General features: G+C 42.2%; 1 protein-coding gene across 5 annotated transcripts in view; it reads left to right on the forward strand.

Annotated features, from left to right (window-relative positions):
* The window catches only part of cntrl (centriolin), a 102,684-nt gene that overhangs the window by 24,053 nt on the left and 57,925 nt on the right, over window positions 1–20,706 (forward strand). For all 5 annotated transcript variants that reach the window (XM_055920540.1, XM_055920535.1, XM_055920537.1 and 2 more), the window contains exons 6-11: window positions 1,861–2,047; window positions 2,295–2,488; window positions 7,826–7,945; window positions 8,629–8,818; window positions 9,085–9,194; window positions 10,285–10,479. In XM_055920540.1, coding sequence (XP_055776515.1) covers window positions 1,861–2,047; window positions 2,295–2,488; window positions 7,826–7,945; window positions 8,629–8,818; window positions 9,085–9,194; window positions 10,285–10,479 — 996 coding nt within the window. The remainder of the gene's footprint in view (window positions 1–1,860; window positions 2,048–2,294; window positions 2,489–7,825; window positions 7,946–8,628; window positions 8,819–9,084; window positions 9,195–10,284; window positions 10,480–20,706) is intronic.

Consider the following 20,706-nt stretch of genomic DNA (forward strand, 5'->3'; position numbering starts at 1 on the left):
CTATATACTCGGAGGCTGCATTTATTGTAACTGGGGATTTTAACAAAGCAAATTTGAGATCTAAATTTTATAAGCATATTAATAGCACGACACGTAGGGCTAATACTCTCGACCACTGCTACTCTAACTTCTGCGCTGCATACAAAGCCCTCCCCCGCCCTCCATTCAGCAAATCTGACCACGACGCCATCTTGCTCATCCCGGCTTATAGGCAGAAACTTAATCGCTCCCTATCCCAGTCTGTTGTCCCCGTATGCTTCAAGATGGCTACCATTGTTCCTGTACCCAAGAAGGCAAAGATAACTGAACTAAATGACTACCGCCCCGTAGCACTCACTTCTGTCATCATGAAGTGCTTTGAGAGCCTAGTCAAGGATCATTTCACCGCCACCCTAGACCCACTTCAGTTTGCATACTACCCCAACAGGTCCACAGATGACGCAATCACCATCACACTGCCCTATCCCATCTGGACAAAAGGAATACATACGCGGTTCATTGACTACAGCTCAGCATTCAACACCATAGTACCCTCCAAGCTCATCAAGCTGGAGGCCCTGGGTCTCAGCCCCTCCCTGTGCAACTGGGTCCTGGACTTTCTGATGGGCCAACCCCAGGTGGTGAAGGTTGGAAACAACATCTCCACTTTGCTGACCCTCAACACTGGGGCCCAACAAGGGTGTGTGCTCAGCCCTCTCCTGTACTCCCTATTCACCCACTACTGCGTGGCCATGCACGCCTCCAACTCAATCATCAAGTTTGCAGACGACACAACAGTAGTGGGCTTGATCACCAACAACGACGAGACAGCCTACAGGGATGAGGAGAGGGCACTCTGAGTGTGGTGTCAGGAAAATAACCTCTCGCTCAATGTCAGGAAAATAACCTCTCGCTCAATGCCAACAAAACAAAGGAGATGATTGTGGACTCCAGGAAGCAGCAGAGGGAGAACCCCCCCCCCCCCCCCCCATCCACATCGAAGGGTCAGCAGTGGAGAAGGTGGAAAGTTTCAAGTTCCTGGGCGTACACATAACAGACAAACTGAAATGGTCCACCCACACAGACAGCGTGGTGAAGAAGGCGCAACAGAGCCTCCTCAACCTCAGGAGGCTGAAGAAATTTGGCTTGTCACCCAAAACCCTGACAAACAGTTACAGATGCACAATCGAGAGCATCCTGTCGGGCTGTATCACAGCCTGGTAAGGCAACTGCACCGCACTCAACCGCAAGGCTCTCCAGAGGGTAGTGCGGTCTGCCCAACGCATCACCGGGGGCAAACTACCTGCCCTCCATGATATCTATAGCACCCGATGTCACAGGAAGGCCAAAAAGATCATCAAGGACAACAGCCATCCGAGCCCCTGCCTGTTCACACCGCTATCATCCAGAAGGCGAGGTCAGTACAGGTGCATCAAAGCTGGGACCGAGAGATTGAGAAACAGCTTCTATCTCAAGGCCATCAGACTGCTAAACAGCAATCACTAACTCAGAGAGGCTGCTGCCTTCATTGAGACCCAATCACTGGACACTTTAATAAATGGATCACTAGTCACTTTAAATAATGCCACTTTAATATTGTTTACATATCTTACATTACTCATATCACATGTATATACTGTATTTTATACCATCTACTGCACCTTGCCTATGCCGCTCGGCTATCGCTCATCCATATACTTCAATGTACATATTTTCATTCACCACTTTAGATTTGTGTGTATTAGGTAGTTGTTGGGGAATTGCTAGATATTACTGCACTGTTAGAACTAGAAGAACAAGCATTTCGCTACACTCGCATTAACATGTGCTAACATCTGCTAACCATTTTTGTCTTTCTCTTCATACCCGGGGCTGCTGCAGCTGCATGAGCTGTCCAGATTAAAGCCTCTGAAAAACCTAACAGAGCTGACTGTGGCAGAGAACCCTATAGCCAATCTCCCCCATTACCGTCTCTTCCTGGTTTTCCATCTGAGGTCACTTGAGACACTGGATGGGCAGCCTATCAGCCAGGAAGAGAGAGAGCAGGCCCCTCAGCGCTTTCAAATGGGTACATTGCAGTATTGCACAATCCCTGCTTAAAACCCTGAAAGGGTCTCATTACTAGATGAGCCTTTGTATATTTTAGATACTTGGTGTGTATTCATTAGTGCAAACCTTAGAAAAGTCCCTCATTTTGGCCCGTTTGCTTCTGTTAGTTTCCTAGTGAATGTACAGTAACTCAGTACCACACTTAGGTTGTTTCCTAGTTGGCACTGTTAGTGGAAATTGCAACTCTTTTCATGCTGTGGTTGCAGAGGAGATTGAGCGTCTGGAGCAGGACCTGGAGTGTCGTGCGGCAGAGATCGGGAGGCTGCAGAGTGAGCAGGTGGCTGCAGTGGAGGAGCTTGAGCAGCAGGAGGAGCTCATTGACCAACTGCAGCTAAAGAGCCTGCAGCAACAGCACTGCCAGGCCCAGCAGGAGCAGGAGCTGGACACCAAGACAGAGCTGGTGGGCATTTATCTCAACATGCACGTACTCACTCAAACACAGACAGACAGACAGAGAGAAAGAGACACACACACACACACCAGGGTTTCCGTTAGGAAAATGTGGTGCCGGACAACGTGACCAGTAAGATTTTAATTTACCGGCCATTTGAGAAATTTACCGGACCGCTATGCATTGGGTGTGTCTCAATACGGCAGCCACCCACGGGGCTCAGAATGACAGATCGCATTTTGATTATGGCAATTCATCATAACATACCATGTAGCTCCTGTAATGAGGCATCCGATAAAACGTCATTTTCAAACCTTTGCCAAAATACAATTAGCGGGAAAACACCAATCTAAACAATGCACCTGATGCGAGCGGTATATGACAGAGATGAACATCTTCGTTAGAAACTTGGGAGGGGGTGAATCTAAAGATGCAACAACTAGGATGGGTTGCTAATATACAGTGGTCCTTCCTGTAAAAGTTGCATCATACTGCAGCACATCTTACGGGCTGCCGCAGAATTCTATGGGACGTTATTTAATTGTCAGCCATAGTTACCATTAATGCTAGTAAGTGCTAGTTTGACAACCAAAGGGCATCTTTGAGAAGCATTTGATAGCTTTCAATATTGTCTGTACTAGAGAATTTAAAATCTTAAGAACATAGTATATGGGATTGATTTTAAGAAAAGGTTACTTAATTAATTAGATTAATATTGTAGTGTTTCCCTTTTGAAAATATGGCGCTGTACAACATGACAGTCATTAGTAGGCTACAGTACTAAGAGCATAACATTTCCACACCCTAATTGTAGTCTAACCCAAACAGAGATTCAGGGAAAATAAAAATCTCATTGATTTATCAAGACCAGTCCCCATGCTTGTCTCAGAGCAGTGTGAAATGGTGCTGAAATAGTTTATCACATGCGGGTAGGCTATTGCTTCAAACTTCAATATGCTTTTTAAATAAATAAGACCTATTCCACTTTTAACAGCACATTACTAAACACTAAGTAAGACTCATGTCACCTACGGTAGGCCAACAGTATTTGGAAAAATATTTTTTTCAATGACGTGACTCCGCAAATAATTAGATTTGGAGGATTCAAAATTATTATCGAAGGGGCATTTTTCATAAGGGCAAATCTGATCTGTGAGAATATCTCAGGGGCTTTTATATCGTTCTAAATTCAATTAATGAATAATAATAATAACTTTTTTATTTTAATTATGATATTTTGGAGATGATTTCGTTTTCAAATAACCTAATGTGAGCGGGGGGGGGGGGGCACATTCTTGAACATGGGCTGAAACATTCTTACTAATTTGTAAATAAAGCCAGTTTTGTTATTTAGAATTATTTATTTCTGTTTTTAGAGGGAGAGAAACCAAAAGCCCACCGTTGCCTCATGGGTCTCCCGGTCGCGGCCGGGACGGGTATCAAGCCAGCATCTGTAGCAAAGCAGTTTGCACTGCGATGCAGTGTCTTAGACCGCTGCGCCACTCGGGAGGCCCCATCCACAAAGTTTTTAATGCTGATCAATTGCCTTGCACAAAGTATCAAAATACAAAGAGGTGTTGGCTAAAGTCTATTGTCCTGCTAATAGCCCATAATGGGCTGATATAATACATGGTGTCCAGGTCAGGATAACCAAAACATTTCTTTATTAAAGACTATCAGAAAGAAAGAGTTGGTACTTATTTATTTCGATCTAAAGCCATGAATGAGTGAGTCACTCAGTTTTATGTAGGTGCCGAGGCTATATGACTGTGCCATCAACTTTATTATTTAGCAGACATCACTTGCTTATATTCAGTCAACACATATATCATGGAATATAATTGAACATTTTTGTTTCTCTTAGAATAAAAACCTTAATGTAACAACAGTTGTAAGTAATGCTGACAAGTAGAAACAAAAAAATAAGTGTATTTTTCAGGGCGTGCGGGACAGAGGAATATCAATTCTTACACTATTGTTAATGCATTGTATTACTAATTAGGCCTCATATTTACCGTTTTCATTCTCGGAGTGGAAAAGTTGTTTGCAGAGTTCACAAACTGCTACACTGTGAGAAACAACTTTTGGTTATCATTTACAACTTGTTAATTTGTTTCATTGTCTTTTGTTTGGAGTGCTCCATGTGAGCAATGATGGGTCGGGTTTCTCGGTCTTGTTAATGTTGAGGGAGCATGAGTGCCTGAGCATACACAGAAGTAGCATACCTGACCTGCTGCGAATAAATGCAATAAAGTGCCCATTTGCGAATGTTTGATTTGTGATTTTCTTTCTAACCACATCCACCACTAATAAGCTGAGCTTCTCAGTCATTTTTTCAACGAAGTCTGTTTTCTAAACATCCATTGTGAATGATACCCTAATAGTTCCTTACAGTAGGCCTGCGTGAAAGAGCAAAATATCATCATCTGATGATCCCATACTGTATATCAAGTGGAGCGTCATAGAATAGCTTTCCCTTGCGCAAAAACAGCTGTCTGTCCCTCAGAAAACTCTGAGGGCCCGGAATAGGCTAGTTGATACAATGTTGCACTTCACTAGCTATAGCTCAAGACCAATAGAAATGCAGGCAGACTGGCTGTAGCGCAATGAATGTGATTCAAAGAACCAAATAATTAATCAGTATTTTTTTCTACTGTTTTTATTTGTCGGCTTTATGTATTTTTACTTGGTTGACAAACGGCTACATTGGCCATCTCTGCGTTCCATGCGCTCATTTCGGCTACAGTGCATTCGGAAAGTATTTAGACCCCTTGACTTTTTCCCCATTTTGTTACATTACAGCCTTATTCTAAAATGTATTAAATAATTTTTTCCCCCTCATCAATTTACACACAATACCCCATAATGACAAAGGGAAACAGGTTTTTAGAAATGTTTGCAAATGTATTAAAAATTAAAAACAGATACCTTATTTACATAAGTACTCAGAACCTTTGCGATTCGAAATTGAGCTCCGGTGCATCCTGTTTCCATTGTTCATCCTTGAGATGTTTCTACAACTTGATTGGAGTCCGCCTGTGGTAAATTAAATTGTTTGGACATGATTTGGAAAGGCACACACCTGTCTATATAAGGTCCCACAGTTGACAGTGCATGTCAGAGCAAACCAAGCAATGAGATCGAAGGAATTGTCCGTAGAGCTCCGAGACAGAATTTTGTTGAGGCACAGATCTGGGGAAGGGTACCAAAAAAAATCTGCAGCATTGAAGCTCCCCAAGAACACAGTGGCCATCATTCTTAAATGGAAGAAGTTTGGAACCGCCAAGACTCTTCCTAGAGCTGGCCACGTGGCCAAACTGAGCAATCGGGGGAGAAGGGCCTTGGTCAGGGAGGTGACCAAGAACCTGATGGTCACTCTGACAGAGCTCCAGACTTCCTCTGTGGACATGAGAGAACCTTCCAGAAGGACAACCATCTCTGCAGCACTCCACCAATCAAGCCTTTATGGTAGAGTGGCCAGACGGCAGCCACTCCTCAGTAAAAGGGACATGGCGGCCCACTTGGAGTTTGCCAAAGGCACCTAAAGGACTCTGACCATGAGAAACAAGATTCTCTGATGAAACCAAGATTGAAATCTTTGGCCTTAATGCCAAGCGTCATGTCAGGAATAAACCTGGCACCATCTCTACGGTGTAGCATGGTGGTGGCAGCATCATGCTGTGGGAATGTTTTTCAGTGGCAGGGACTGGGATACTAGTCAGGATCGAGGTAAAGATGAACGGAGCAAAGTACAGAGAGATCCTTGATGAAAACCTGCTCTGACTGGGGCAAAGGTTCACCTTCAAAAGGACAATGACCCTAAACACACAGCCAAGGAAATGCAGGAGTGGCCGCAGGACAGCCAGAGCCCGGACTTGTACCAAATCGAAGTGCCAAGCTTGTAGCGTCACACCCAAGAAGACGTGAGGCTGTAATCACTGCCAAAGGTGCTTCAACAAAGTACTGAGTAAAGGGTTTGAATACTTATGTAAATATGATATTTCAGTTTTTGTTATTCTTACAAATTGGGAAAAATTTTGAACCTGTTTTTTGTATTGTCGTTATGGGGTATTGTGTGTAGATTGATGAGGGGGAAAAAACGTTTTAATCAATTTGAGAATTATCCTTTAACGTAGCAAAATGTGGAAAAATAATAATTTCCGAATGCACTGTATATAGCCGCCAATGATCACGGTGTATCAGTGTTCGTATGGCAGAGGCTGATGCTCTCACATTAGTTACATTTTTTGTTTTATATTTTTTGCCTTTTAATTAAGATTTTTATGATTAAACACTTGACAAAAATTGAGAAACCAAAATTTTATTTTTGAAATTAAACTGTTCCCAGAAGATGCATACATAACTGGCACGCAGATCAATGATAAATTGTTAATGTTTCCATACTTGAAACTCATGCGCCTCCTATGAAGTCTTAGTAAAATAATTGCATGGTGTGGTATTGCATGGTGTGGCATAGTGTTTGTGTGTACAGAAAGCAAATTCTTTAGTTTTTATTGCTCATCGTTCACATGATTTCTTAATGGCCTTTTATGACTCAGTGGTATAGATGATTTAGTTTCATAAGTCATGCACCCAGGTTGCGTCAAACAAACAAAACACTAACCTTTTCAAATGCCAGCGCCTCACTCCAGTAACTCGTATTCATTATAATATAATAGGCAACACTAATCTTAGATCAGTACAGCTACTCTTTATGAATACAGGCCATGATCATGTCTTCATCCATTTTTCTCATTTGCTCTTTGCATGAATTTTCTGTTTGTTTTCCCACTGCTTCGGTCTCTTCAGCCTCCTTCATTGCCTGCTCCTCTACTGGATGCTATTTGTCAGGTACTCCTGAAGACACACACATATTCATGTGAACCCAATGCCCACTGCTGACCCATGTCCTTGTTTAAATGTCCATGACTCTTCTGTCCATTCAGGTTCTCACTCGCAGAGCACTCTCATGTTTGCCAGCATTTTGTTGTTTTTGTTTGTTTACCTCGTGTTTCAGATTAAATGTAAAGATGATAGATGCTGCCTGTTTTTTCTTGGTTTGACTTTATATGGTCAAAGCTAGTATAATATACAGGTACATTTGCACTTTTGTTTTTTATTGTGACAAAGTACATTTAGGTAGATAGCAGCTGCTTTTAGATAGGCTATTATACTGAGCAGTGGCTTACATGGGATTGACCACCATAATGATGAGCTATATTTTTCGGAGAATCCAAAATATTGCAATTACATTCCATTCTAACTTGCAGTGAGTGTATGATGCTTTTCTTCAATGTGTTTGTTATATCTCTGTATAATCTCTATACTGCATGGCCGTATTGACAGCTGAAACAGAAAACGGTGGAGCTGACGCGAGCATGCCAGAAGCAGTATGAGCTGGAGCAGGAGTTAGCCTTTCAGAAGATCGACGCCAAGTTTGAACCATATCCCTATTACCCAGACCATGTGAGTGCATCCATCCAGACCCCTCATGAGCCATCTCTTCATTCAGTTGTTGTCTTAGGGTCCGCCGACAATGGCACCCTATTCCCTATACAGTGCAATACTTCTGGTCAGTAGTAGTCAACTATACACTGAGTGTACAAAACATTAAGGACACCTCTTTCCATGACCTAGACTGACTAGGTGAATCCAGGTGAAGCTTGATTAATCTTATTGATGTCACTTTTTAAATCCAATTTAATCAGTGTAGATGAAGGGTAGGAGACTGGTTAAAGAAAGATTTTTAAGCCTTGAGACATGATTGTGTGCCATTCAGTGGGTGAATGGGCAAGACAATGGATTTAAGTGCCTTTGAACAGGGTATGGTAGTAGGTGCCAGGCGCACTGGTTTGTGTCAAGAACTGCAACACTTCTGGGTTTTTCATGCTCCGTAGTTTCCCGTGTGTATCAAGAATGTTCCATTACCCAATGGACATCCAGCCAACTTGACACAACTGTGGGAAGCATTGGAGTCAACATGGGTCAGCATCCCTGTGGAACGCTTTTGAGTCAATGCCCAGACAAATTGAGGCCATGGGGGGTGCATTAAGATTAGGAAGTTGTACACTCAGGAAATACGATGCCATTTTGGATGCACCCTTGGAATCTGCATGAATTCATGATTAATTTCCCCTCTCTCTCACCAGGAGTTGGAGGCAGAGAGCTTGCTGGAGGAAAGCCCTTACATTGGAAAGGCACGGCACAAGAGGAACACGGTGGCCTCAGATGGCATCCAGAGTCATCAGATGCCAACTGCTGGCCACATAGAGACAGACAACCCCAGGCAAGTCGTGGCCAAGATCAGCTCCAGAGACTGCAGCCAAGAACAGACTAAAGGTACAGAAGAGGGAGTATGGTTAAGTTCGTCCTACTAGATGCTAATCTTGGATCAGTTAAGTTTTTTTCCTTCTAATGGCTAAGGTTCGAATTGGAGGAGGGGAAGCTGAAATGGTAACACAACAAGATTTTCCTATTGTCTGCATCACCCTGCCTACTGTATGTGAAGTGAACTACAGGGTTGTTCCTCTGACTGTTGCTGACTGACGTGAGTGTTAGGTGAGGTGTAGTTAGGTGAGTTCTTGTTTGTGTGACTGTGTCCCCAGCCGAGGAGCGTCTGCAGCAGTTGCACAGGGAGATCGAGGAGGCAGAGCAGCAGGTCCTCAGGGCCGGTGGAGAGCTTCGCCAGCTGCAGGAGACACTCTCCCAGAAACAGGTGAGACACCGGCTCTCCTATTGTCTGTGTCCCAAATGGCACCCTATTCCCTATACAGTGCAGTATTTTTGTCAAAATTAATGCACTTGGTCGTTCCATCAAATTTGTCCCTTTTTGGTAGTGTAACTTTGAATTTTATTAAAACATTTTTTACCTAATTTTAACAATCTGTCATGAACAGCACATGTTCAACTTAATAAAAAACATGTTTTTCCATTTCAAAAAATTACTATAGTAAGTGCCAAATAAAGTGACAGGGTTGATGATTACATCTCAAATCAGCCTTAAATCCCCTTGACAGGGGGTATGGAAGCTTGTTGTGTGCAACAGGAAGGGGAAATTGAATGAGTAGAACCAGCTCACATGTGGTGCTATGATTTGACAATTAGATGTTCAATGTTACATTTTTTTATATTAATGATGTAAAGGCCCCAGTTTAGAGGACCTGCGTGATTCTGGTACTGGTTCCCATTTTTACATTATTAAAGTGGCTAGAGATGAGTTGGCAGCAGCCACTCAATGTTAGTGATGGCTGTTTAACAGTCTGATGGCCTTGAGATAAAAGCTGTTTTTCAGTCTCTCGGTCCCCGCTTTGATGCACCTGTACTGACCTCGCCTTCTGAATGATAGCGGGGTGAACAGGCAGTGGCTCGGGTCGTTGTGTCCTTGAAGATCTTTTTGGCCTTCCTGTGACATCGGGTGGTGTAGGTGTCCTGGAGGGCAGGTAGTTTGCACCCGGTGATGCGTTGTGCAGACCTCACTACCCTCTGGAGAGCCTTCCGGTTATGGGCGGAGCAGCTGCCGATATCACCCCCCCCACCGGTTATGTCGGTGACCGTGTAGATTGGCTTGGCACTATCCCAATTTTTTTCCCCTAATAGTGTAATAACAGTATCCAGTAGTCCCAGATCTGTTTGTCCTATTATGTCAACTCCTCATCACTCCTTGTCACTTATTGTCATGTCAAAGAGTTGACATGATTGCACAAACAGATCTGCGACCATGCTACAATAACAGCACTGTTCCACATCAACTAGCCTAATCCACCCCGGACACTTTTAAAAGCCTCTTCTCTCCATCCTTCATCTAGGTGTCCGAGGCAGAGAAAGAGCAACTAAGGCAGAAGCTCCACTGGAGGATCCAGCAAGTGAGGCAGCTGAGAGATGAGGCGGAGGCTCTGGAGGGCCAGCTGGAGATACAGAGAGGGGAAATGAACCGAACCCAGGGAGAGCTGGACAACCTCCAGGGCCTACTCGACACACTGGATCCCAGGGACCCCCAGCATGTTAGTACTTTAGATAGCTAGCTACTAGCTCTGGTCCAGGTCGTTAGTGTGCATTCCTCCACTAACGGCCTGGACCAGAGCGAGCGATCAGCATCACTTTACACCACCCGCACCACTGACACACTGCAGAGCAGAGCAACTTATTACATATTGAATACACCAAACTCACAGGATACACCACTTTAGAACCTTTTTAAACTAGTCCCTTCAGTTGCATACACTGTTTTAGTACTTTTCTGAATGAATCCCTACAGTTGGATACACTGTATTCTGGCACTTTAGCAAGTGTTTATTCATACTGAATACGGCAAATTCACAGGATACACCATTTTAGAACTTTCCTAATCTAGTCTCTTCAGTTGCATACATTGTCTTAGCACTTTCCTAAACTATTCCCTTCAATTGGATACAGATTTAGCACTTTTCTAAACTAGTCCCTTCAGTTGGAATTGATGCAGCACTTCAATATACAGGATCGATGTGCAGGGGTACGAGGTAGTTGAGGTAGATATGTACATATAGGTAGGGATGAAGTGACTGGGCAACGGGATAGATAATAAACAGTAACAGCAGAGTATGTGATGAGTCAAAAGAGATTAGCGCAAAAAGGGTCAATGCAGATATTCCGGGTAGCTATTGGTGAACTATTTAGCAGTGTTATAGCTAACCAAACTTTGTGCATCGGTAGCGCTTGCGGTAGCAGAGAGAACGGTCTATGGCTTGGATGGGCCTTCCTCTGACACCGCCTGGGCTGTATGCACTACCCTCTGTAGCGCTTTGGGTCAGATGCCAAACAGTTGCCATACCAAGCGGTGATGCAGCCAGTCAAGATGCTCTCACTGGTGTCAACCTGTTCCACAACATCCCTGTCGATGTGAATGGGGGAGTGTTCGGCCCTCTGTTTCCTGTAGTCCATGATCAGCTCCTTTTGTCTTGCTGACGTTGATTTAAAGGTTGTTGTCCTGGCACCACACTACCAGGTCTCTTACCTCCTCCCTGTAGGCTGAGCTTGGTGATCAGGCCTACCATTGTCGTGTCACCCGGTCACGCAGTAGTGGGTTAACAGGGAGTACAGTAGGGGACTAAGCACGCACCCCTGGTGGACCACCGTGTTGAGGGTCAACGTGGCAGATGTGTTGTTGCCTACCCTCACCACCTGGGCGTGGCCTGTCAGGAAGTCCAATGTAGAAAATAGTAAAAATAAAGAAAAACCCTTGAATGCGTAGGTGTCCCCAAACTTTTGACTGGGACTGTACAGTTGAAGTCGGAAGTTTACATAGGTTGGAGTCATTAAAACTCGTTTTTCAACCACTCCACACATTTCTTGTTAACAAACTATAGTTTTGGCAAGTCGGTTAGGACATCTACTTTGCGCGTGACACAAGTAATTTTTCCAACAATTATTTACAGACAGATTATTTCTCTTAATTATTCACTGTATCACAATTCCAGTGGGTCAGAAGTTTACATACACTAAGTTGACTGTGCCTTTAAACAGCTTGGGGAATTCCAGAAAATGATGTCATGGCTTTAGAAGCTTCTGATCGGCTAATTGACATAATTTGAGTCAATTGGAGATGTACCTATGGATGTATTTCAAGGCCCACCTTCAAACTCAGTGCCTCTTTGCTTGACATGGGAAAATCAAAAGAAATCAGCCAAGACCTCAGAAAAAAAATTGGAGACCTCCACAAGTCTGATTCATTCTTGGGAGCAATTTCCAAACGCCTGAAGGTACCACGTTCATCTATACAAACAATAGTACGCAAGTGTAAACACCATGGGACCACGCACCCATCATACCGCTCAGGAAGGAGACGCGTTCTTTCTCCTAGAGATGAACGTACTTTGATGCAAAAAGTGCAAATCAATCCCAGAACAACAGCAAAGGACATTGTGGAGGAAACGGGTACAAAAGTATCTATATCCACAGTTAAACAAGTCCTATATCGACATAACCTGAAAGACCCCTCAGCAAGGAAGAAGCCACTGCTCCAAAACTGCCATAAAAATACCAGACTATGGTTTGCAACTGCACATTTGGACAAAGATGGTACTTTTTGGACAAATGTCCTCTGGTCTGATGAAACAAAAATAGAACTGTTTGGCCATATTGACCATTGTTATGTTTGGAGGAAAAAGGGGGAGGCTTGCAAGCCATTGAACACCATCCCAGCCGTGAAGCACGGGGGTGGCAGCATCATGTTGTGGGGGTGCTTTGCTGCAGGAGGGACTGGTGCACTTCACAAAATAGATGGCATCATGAGGAATGAAAATGATGTGGATATATTGACGCAACATCTCAAGACATTAGTCAGGAAGTTAAAGCTTGGTCGCAAATGGGTCTTCCAAATGGACAATGACCCCAAGGATACTTCCAAAGTTGTGGCAAAATGGCTTAAGGACATCAAAGTCAAGGTATTGGAGTGGCCATCACAAGCCCTAACCTTAATCCTATAGAAAATGTGTGGGCAGAACTGAAAAAACGTGTGCGAGCAAGGAGGCCTACAAACCTGACTCAGTTACACCAGCTCTGTCAGGAGGAATGGTCCAAAGTTCCCCCAACTTATTGTGGGCAGCTTGTGGAAGGCTACCCAAAACGTTTGACCCAAGTTAAACTATTTAAAGGCAATGCTACCAAATACTAATTGAGTTTATGTAATCTTCTGACCCAATGGGAATGTGATTTGAGAAATAAAAGATGAAATAAATCTTTCTTTACACTATTATTCTGACATTTCACTTTCTTAAAATAAAGTGGTGATCCTAACTGACCTAAAACAGGGAATTTTTACTAGGATTAAATGTCAGGAATTGTGAAAAACTGATTTTAAATGTATTTGGCTAAGGTGTATGTAAACTTCCACCTTCAACTGTACTGCCCTTTCCCACCAAACGCAACATGCAACAATTTTAAAGATTTTTCCATGTTACAGTTCATGTAAGGAAATCAGTCAATTGAAATATATTCATTAGCCACTAATCTATGGATTTCACATGACTGGGCAGGGGCCAGGCCAATCAGAATCCCTACAAAAGGGCTTTATTTTAAACAGAATTACTCCCTTTATTTTTCCCAGCATAAGGTGCACCTGTGTAATGATCATGCGATTTATTCAGCTTCTGCCACATCCAACAAGATTCAGAGCCGGTGCAGTAGGATTCGATCTTGGTCCTGTATTGACACTTTGCCTGTTTGATGGTTTGTCAGAGGGCGTAGCGGAATTTCTTTTAAGTGTCTGGATTAGAGTCCCGCTCATTGAAAGCGGCAGCTCTAGCCTTTACCTCGGTGCGGATGTTGCCTGTAATCCGTGGCTTCTGGTTGGGATATGTATGTACGGTCACTGTAGGGGCAACGTTGACGATGCACGTATTAATGAAGCTGGCAACTGATGTGGGCAACTCCTCAATGCCATCAGATGAATCCCGGAACATATTCCAGTGTGTGCTAGCAAAACAGTCCTGTAGCTTAGCATCTGCTTCATCGGACCTCTTCCGTATTGAGTACTTTCTGTTTCTGTTTTTGCTTGTAAGCAGGAATCAGGAGGATAGATTTATGGTCAGATTTGCCAAATGGAGGGCGAGGGAGAGCTTTGTATGCTTCTCGGTGTGTGGAGTAAAGGTGATCTAGAGTTGTTTGCCTCTAATTGCACAGGTGACATGCTGGTAGAAATGAGAAAACGTATTTCAGCTTTCCTGCATATAAGTCACCAGCCACTAGGAGCACTATAGAGCTTATGGCCCTATACAGCTCATTGAGTGCAGTCCTAGTGCCAGCATTGGTTTGTGGTGGTACTATAGACCAGTGGTTCCCAAACTGTGGGGTGCGCCCCCAGGGGTCAGCAGGGTGGGCACAGTGGTCCGGCTTTAAACTTACTTTTGAAAGTTGTAATAGTAGAATGCACAAGGTGCAATTTCGAAATTGGGTAGTTCCACATCAGTTCCTCATGTTTTTCATTACATACCTTAGATAGCTATTTAGAACTTGTCAGAAATGTCCAGATCAACTAATGTCAGCTAACAATTTTCTATTTAGGTTTTTTAGCCCATAGATGTTGTTGTAATATTTTTGTCACTCACATAGCACACATTAGACATGGCAAATTGTAAAGAACTGCAAGAAAATTTACTTTAAAACTGGAACAAAACAAATTGCGCCCCATGACAAAGTGTAAAATTGCCACCAACAAGAGGGTGTGAACAGTTTGTTTCATGAGTGCTTGTGCCCATAGCTATAGACAAGGGGCGGGGGATGTTCCCCAATGCTGGAAGGGGGAGCCACAGTGAAAAAGTTTGGGAACCCTTGCATAGACAGCTACGAAAAATATAGATAACTCTCTTGGTAAATAGTGTTAAGAGACACCCAACCCCTCTGAGCTTCCTCGACGCAGCCGTTCTGTCCTGCCCGATGTATAGAAAAAACATCTTGATTTATATTTACCATGTCGTTGTTCAGCCACGACTCTGAGAAACATAGGATTTTGCTGTTCTTCAGATCACGTTGATAGGATAGTCTCAAACAGAGTTCATCCAGTTTATTCTCCAGTGACTGCACTTTCGCCAATAGAATGGAGGGTAGAGGCGATTTATCCACTCTCCGAAATAGTCTTGTCAGGTATCTATAGCGCCGTCTCCACCTTCAAGTGTCTGGGATTTGGGCCTGGTCCGTGATAATCAATATGTCTTTTGCCTCCTACTCATTGAGGTAGAAGTCCTCGTTCAAATGGAGGTTAGTGATAGCTGTTCTGATATCCAAAAGCTTTTTTCTGACATAGGAAACGATGGCGGATACATTATGTACATTTTTATTTTATTTTATTACAGCCCAAAAATAAACAAAATAGCACAATTGGTCAGTAAACGGCCGCCATTCCCTCTAGTGCCATTATTCATTACTCTGATAATTCATACTCTAATATTTATTAGATTTACATCACTTTTTTTTTTATATATCCCTATAGTGTTATGCTATTTTAGCAGACGCTCTTAGCATACACACTTATTTCTTGCTTGCATAACCTACATGAAACAATTAGCCCTGTTTAAACATTACATTGGAAATGCATGTTTTTTTCAACTTTTAACAACAGATAGCATAACACTATAGGGATATTACATTGCAGAAAAACAACATGTGCAGAATGTTAAAAAGAGGTTTAGAAAACAGGAAAAGGCATTTCGGGGGGCAGGACAAACACAGGATGCGTAGCCACTCTTTTTGTTTTATCTGCCCCTCCAGGTCGTGGACTTTAATCATACATTTACAGAAGATATTCTCCACATGTGTTCTTATTTCTCTTGTCAAAACGCTTTGAACCGTTTTCAACATACATGAAGATGTACATGTAATCTAAATCCATAAAAAGTAACATTTCATTTGTGGAACCTCGGTCACAAACAAAGAAGTGCACATTGCTATATTTTCATCGCACCTGCATGTGTCAAAGCTTAACTTGATGGACCTCTCAGAATAATTCATTATTTTTACCCTACGGGAATTCTGTGGGAATTATTCCATGGAAGCAACAAGTGAACAAAAGGGGCTACTGTGCCTTTAAAATAAGTCGGAGAGTTCTCTGGGGAATCACCATAGAGGGCAGGGAAAGAGAACTTGCCTCACTTCCACCAAATGCCAGGGGCATTGTCATAGCCTATCCATGCATGTTGATTGGTCTACAGGGCGGCTTCCTGTGTTGATTCGAAGAGAGAGAGTGGAGTACATGAGGGAAGGGGGTTAGGAGGCATGCTCAGGGTGTGGGGACTAAAGAGTGAAGTCCTAAAGAAGCGGAAACCTCAGCCCCTGAGCCTGTAGAGCTGGGGGGTTGGACCTAACCAGGAGGGAGTCAGGAAATGCAACGTCTTCACCCGGGGGCCTCCTGTAGATTCGGGAGAAGCAGATGAGAGCTGGCTAACTGGATACATTTGCGGGGATGCAAACCAAAGAGTAATCTGACTGCACTGATTTCTAGTGAGTACCACAACTTGGCCTTGGGAGGGACTCCTGACATTTTTCAGCTTTTTCTCCCCCTCTCGTATCTTCTTTCTCTACTGTGTTCTAAATTGAAGAGAATGTTTAAACAGAAACATACTTGTTATTGCAACCGTTACTAATATGTAACAGGACTCTGGGTGAAATGTTGTTCTGAAGGTTTTCCAAAAATGTTGTTCTTCTCCTGTCTTGATTTCATATTTGCATCACTCTTCTGTAAACAGGAATACACAGTTTTTCTTGCTATTACCTAAAATTACTGCACTGTTATAGTTTGACCTACTAAGCATTTTTACAACATTTTTGGGGGGGCCAGTACACAATCAAATATGACAGCCGTCACATAACATAAAGTGACCGACTGGTTATTATATTTAGTGAACAATGTGAAGTGAATTATAATTAGGTTTGTGGTGCAATTGTTCTTGCTCTGTGAGTGTAACAGAGCTGAAGTAATGAATAAGTAAGTTGGCCCGGTCAGGAAGAATTGAGTAGGAAGCATAAAAGTCCTCTTCTGCTTTAGTGTGGAGTTAGGTCACTCACATTCCTCTTTGGTCACCTCTGATATGCCAAAGCTAGTGTTTTCACTCTAAAATAAGGTTAACCTGATACCCATAAAAATAACCTGCACAGTTATGTAAATGTGATGGGATATTAGTATTTTTCTTGCTTTTCATGGCATATGCTCACATTTTGTATTCGTTAACTCACCATAGACTACCTCTATTGAATGTGAACTAATGATAATATAGTATAACAAGTGCTTAATTTGATCCGGCACCTCTGAGTTTTGGACTGTTTCATTCCGCAAACAATTTGCCAGGATCCAGTACCTCTCTTGGCATGAGAAATGTTTTCACTGTTTGCAATGTACCCATTCTGGTAACACTTTCTGATAAGGCTCCATTTCTAAAGGACTTACAAAAAGTTTGTAATTATGTTATTAACAGTTATTTCATCATTTGTAAATGCATTATAAACCTTTAATAAATGTTATAACAAATTGGTCAAAATAGTTTGATTTCCAGTCAGTGCTTGCCAAATAGTAAGCCACTATTTACCTCAAACTATTGACCATTTTTAAATTCACCTACAAATGCGTGTAATATTGAACCCTTATGTATCATCATGCAACTTTATTTTCAATAGTTGCACAGTTGGAGGAGGTATCCTTAATCTTACAAGTGTTTAAGTGCATTTATAAGTTGTTAATAACTGGAGGTAAATATTGGCTCACTATTTGGCAAATACTGACCAGTTATTGCAGGCTAGCGTCCCACCTCGACAACAGCCAGTGAAGTTGCAGGGCGCCAAATTCAAAACAACAGAAATACCACGATTAAAATTCCTCAAATATACTCAAGTATTATCCACCATTTTAAAGATTCTTGTAAATCCAACCACAGTGTCCGATTTAAAAATGGCTTTACTGCGAAAGCACACCATGCGATTATGTTAGGTCAGCACCTAGTCACAGAAAACCATACAGCCATTTTTCCAGCCAAAGAGAGGAGTCATAAAAAGCAGAAATAGAGATAAAATGAATCACTAACCTTTGATGATCTTCATCAGATGGCACTCATAGGACTTCATGTTACACAATAGATGTATGTTTTGTTCAATAAAGTTCATATTTATATCCAAAAATCTCAGTTTACATTGGCATGTTATGGTCAGAAATACATTGTCTCAAACAAACATCCGGTGAAAGTGCAGAGAGCCACATCAAATACTCATCAACATTGATAAACGATACAAGTGTTAAACATACGAATAAAGATAAACTTCTCCTTAATGCAACCGCTGTGTCAGATTTCAAAAAGGCTTTACGGAGAAAGCACACTTTGCGATTATGTTAGGTCAGCACCTAGCCACAGAAACCCATACAGCCATTTTCCAGCTAAGGAGAGTGTGACAAAAGTCAGAAATAGCATTAAAAGGAATCACTTACCTTTGATGATCTTCATCTGGTGGCACTCCCAGGTCTCCATGTTAGACAATAAATGTTTGTTTTGTTCGATAATGTCCCTCTTTATGTCCAAATACATCCTTTTTGTTCGCGCGTTTTGTCCAGTAATCCGAATGCTTAAGGCGCGTGCACTAAGTCCAGACGAAAAGTCAAAAAAGTACAATAAAAGTTAGTAGAAACATGCCAAACGATGTTTAAAATCAACCCTCCGGTTGTTTTTGTCATAAATAATCAATAATATTTCACCCGGACAAAAGCTTCGTCAATAGGAAAGGAGAAACAAGGAAGGCGCGTTCCCGATCAGGCGCATGGCTGATTAATGGAAATTTCCACTGGCCACTGATTGAAAGTGCTGTATCGCCCTCATTTTTCAGAGTAAAAGCCTGGAACGATGCCTAAAGACTGGCAACATGTAGAGGAAGCCAGAGAGCTCGTGAGCTGGATCCTAAGTCTTTGTATGGTGGATGGGCTTTCAATGGTAAAACAGCCTTTCAAAATAATTGTACTTCCTGGTTGGATTTTCCTCTGGTTTTTGCCTGCCATATCAGTTCTGTTATACTCACAGACATTATTTTAACAGTTTTGGAAACTTTAGCGTGTTTTCTATCCAAATCTACCTATTATATGCATATTCTATCTTCTGGGCCTGAGTAGCAGGCAGTTTAATTTGGGCACGCTTTTCATCCAAAATTCCGAATGCTGCCCCCTACCCTAGTGAAGTTAAAGTTACCTCTGTAATTATCCTGCCCCCTAAAAAACGTAACGTGAACGTGGCTGATATTCTAAGAATTTAATAGAGTTGGGCCTGCCTGGATTTATGGTTTGCGCAATATTGTAACCGTAGACCAACGCCTGGCCATTGCTGTGGTGAGACAGAGAAGCGTGCCTGTACCTCTCACAGAACTAGAAATACATTCACTTTCTATGACCTCACTCTACTCTGATAGACATGAGCCTGCAACTCTCATAATTTATTTCCATATAAAATCATAGGCACGGTAAGGGTGCTGGAGGTGCCGCAGCACCCCAGATGATACATTTAAATATATTTGTTGAAGTTATTTAATTCCTGCTGTCTGTTAAAACCTCTACGGACCCCCCATCCCGGATCCGGGATCATCCTCATCAGAAACGCTGACTAGCATAGCCTAGCCTAGCGCCACAGGGATATCATATAATATAATTTCATGAAATCACAAGTCCAATACAGCAAATGAAAGATAAACATCTTGTGAATCCAGCCAACATGTCCGATTTTTAAAATGTTTTACAGCGAAAACACAACATATATTTGTTAGCTCACCACAATAGCCCAACACACAACGCCATTTTTTCACCGCAAAGATAGCTTTCACAAAACCCACAAATAGCGATAAAATGAATCACTAACCTTTGAACAACTTCATCAGATGACAGTCTTATGACATCATGTTATACAATACATTTATGTTTTTTTCGAAAATGTGCATATTTATAGCTATAAATCGTGGTTCTACATTGCCGCCATGGTCACAAATGGCACCAAAATGTCCAGAGAAATTTTAGACAGCCACATAATCTAACAGAAAAACTCATCATAAACTTTGCTGAAAAATACATGTTGCGTATATAATTAAAGATACACTGGTTCTTAATGCAACCGCTGTGTTAGATTTAAAAAAAATATATACTTTAGTACAAAGCACAGCATGCAATAATCTGAGACAGCGCTCAGCCATTCTCCGCCATGTTGGAGTCCAAAGAGTCCACAAAAATACGAAATAACATCATAAATATTCCTTTACCTTTGATGAACTTTCATCAGAATGCAGTGCCAGGAATCCTAGTTCCACAATAAATCGTTGTTTTGTTTTAGAATGTCCGTTTCTTCTGTCGAATTAGCAACTTTGGCTAGCATGGTGGAGCTCACGTGTCCATGAAGATTTTACGCATGAACGAAAAATTCAAAAAGTCATAATAAAAGTCGAATAAACTGGTCAATCTCAGTTGAAAATCCATCTTTAGGATGTTTTTCACAAATATATCCAATAACGTCCCAGACGGAGCATTTCTTCGTGTCTACCTAATGCATTGAGGACAACGATATGACAAACCCAAGTGCGAAGCCAAGTACTACCAATATGGCTGACCTCTCACTCCAACGAGTCCCATCCGGTCCCAGAAAAGGCTAGACACTTCATTCCATGTTCTACTGCCTGTTGACATCTAGTGGAAGGCGTATGAAGTGCATACAGATCCATAAATGCAAGACCATTGAATAGGCAATGCC

This window comes from Salvelinus fontinalis, chromosome 4, assembly GCF_029448725.1.
Source record: "Salvelinus fontinalis isolate EN_2023a chromosome 4, ASM2944872v1, whole genome shotgun sequence".
NCBI classification, from domain to species: Eukaryota; Metazoa; Chordata; class Actinopteri; order Salmoniformes; family Salmonidae; genus Salvelinus; species Salvelinus fontinalis.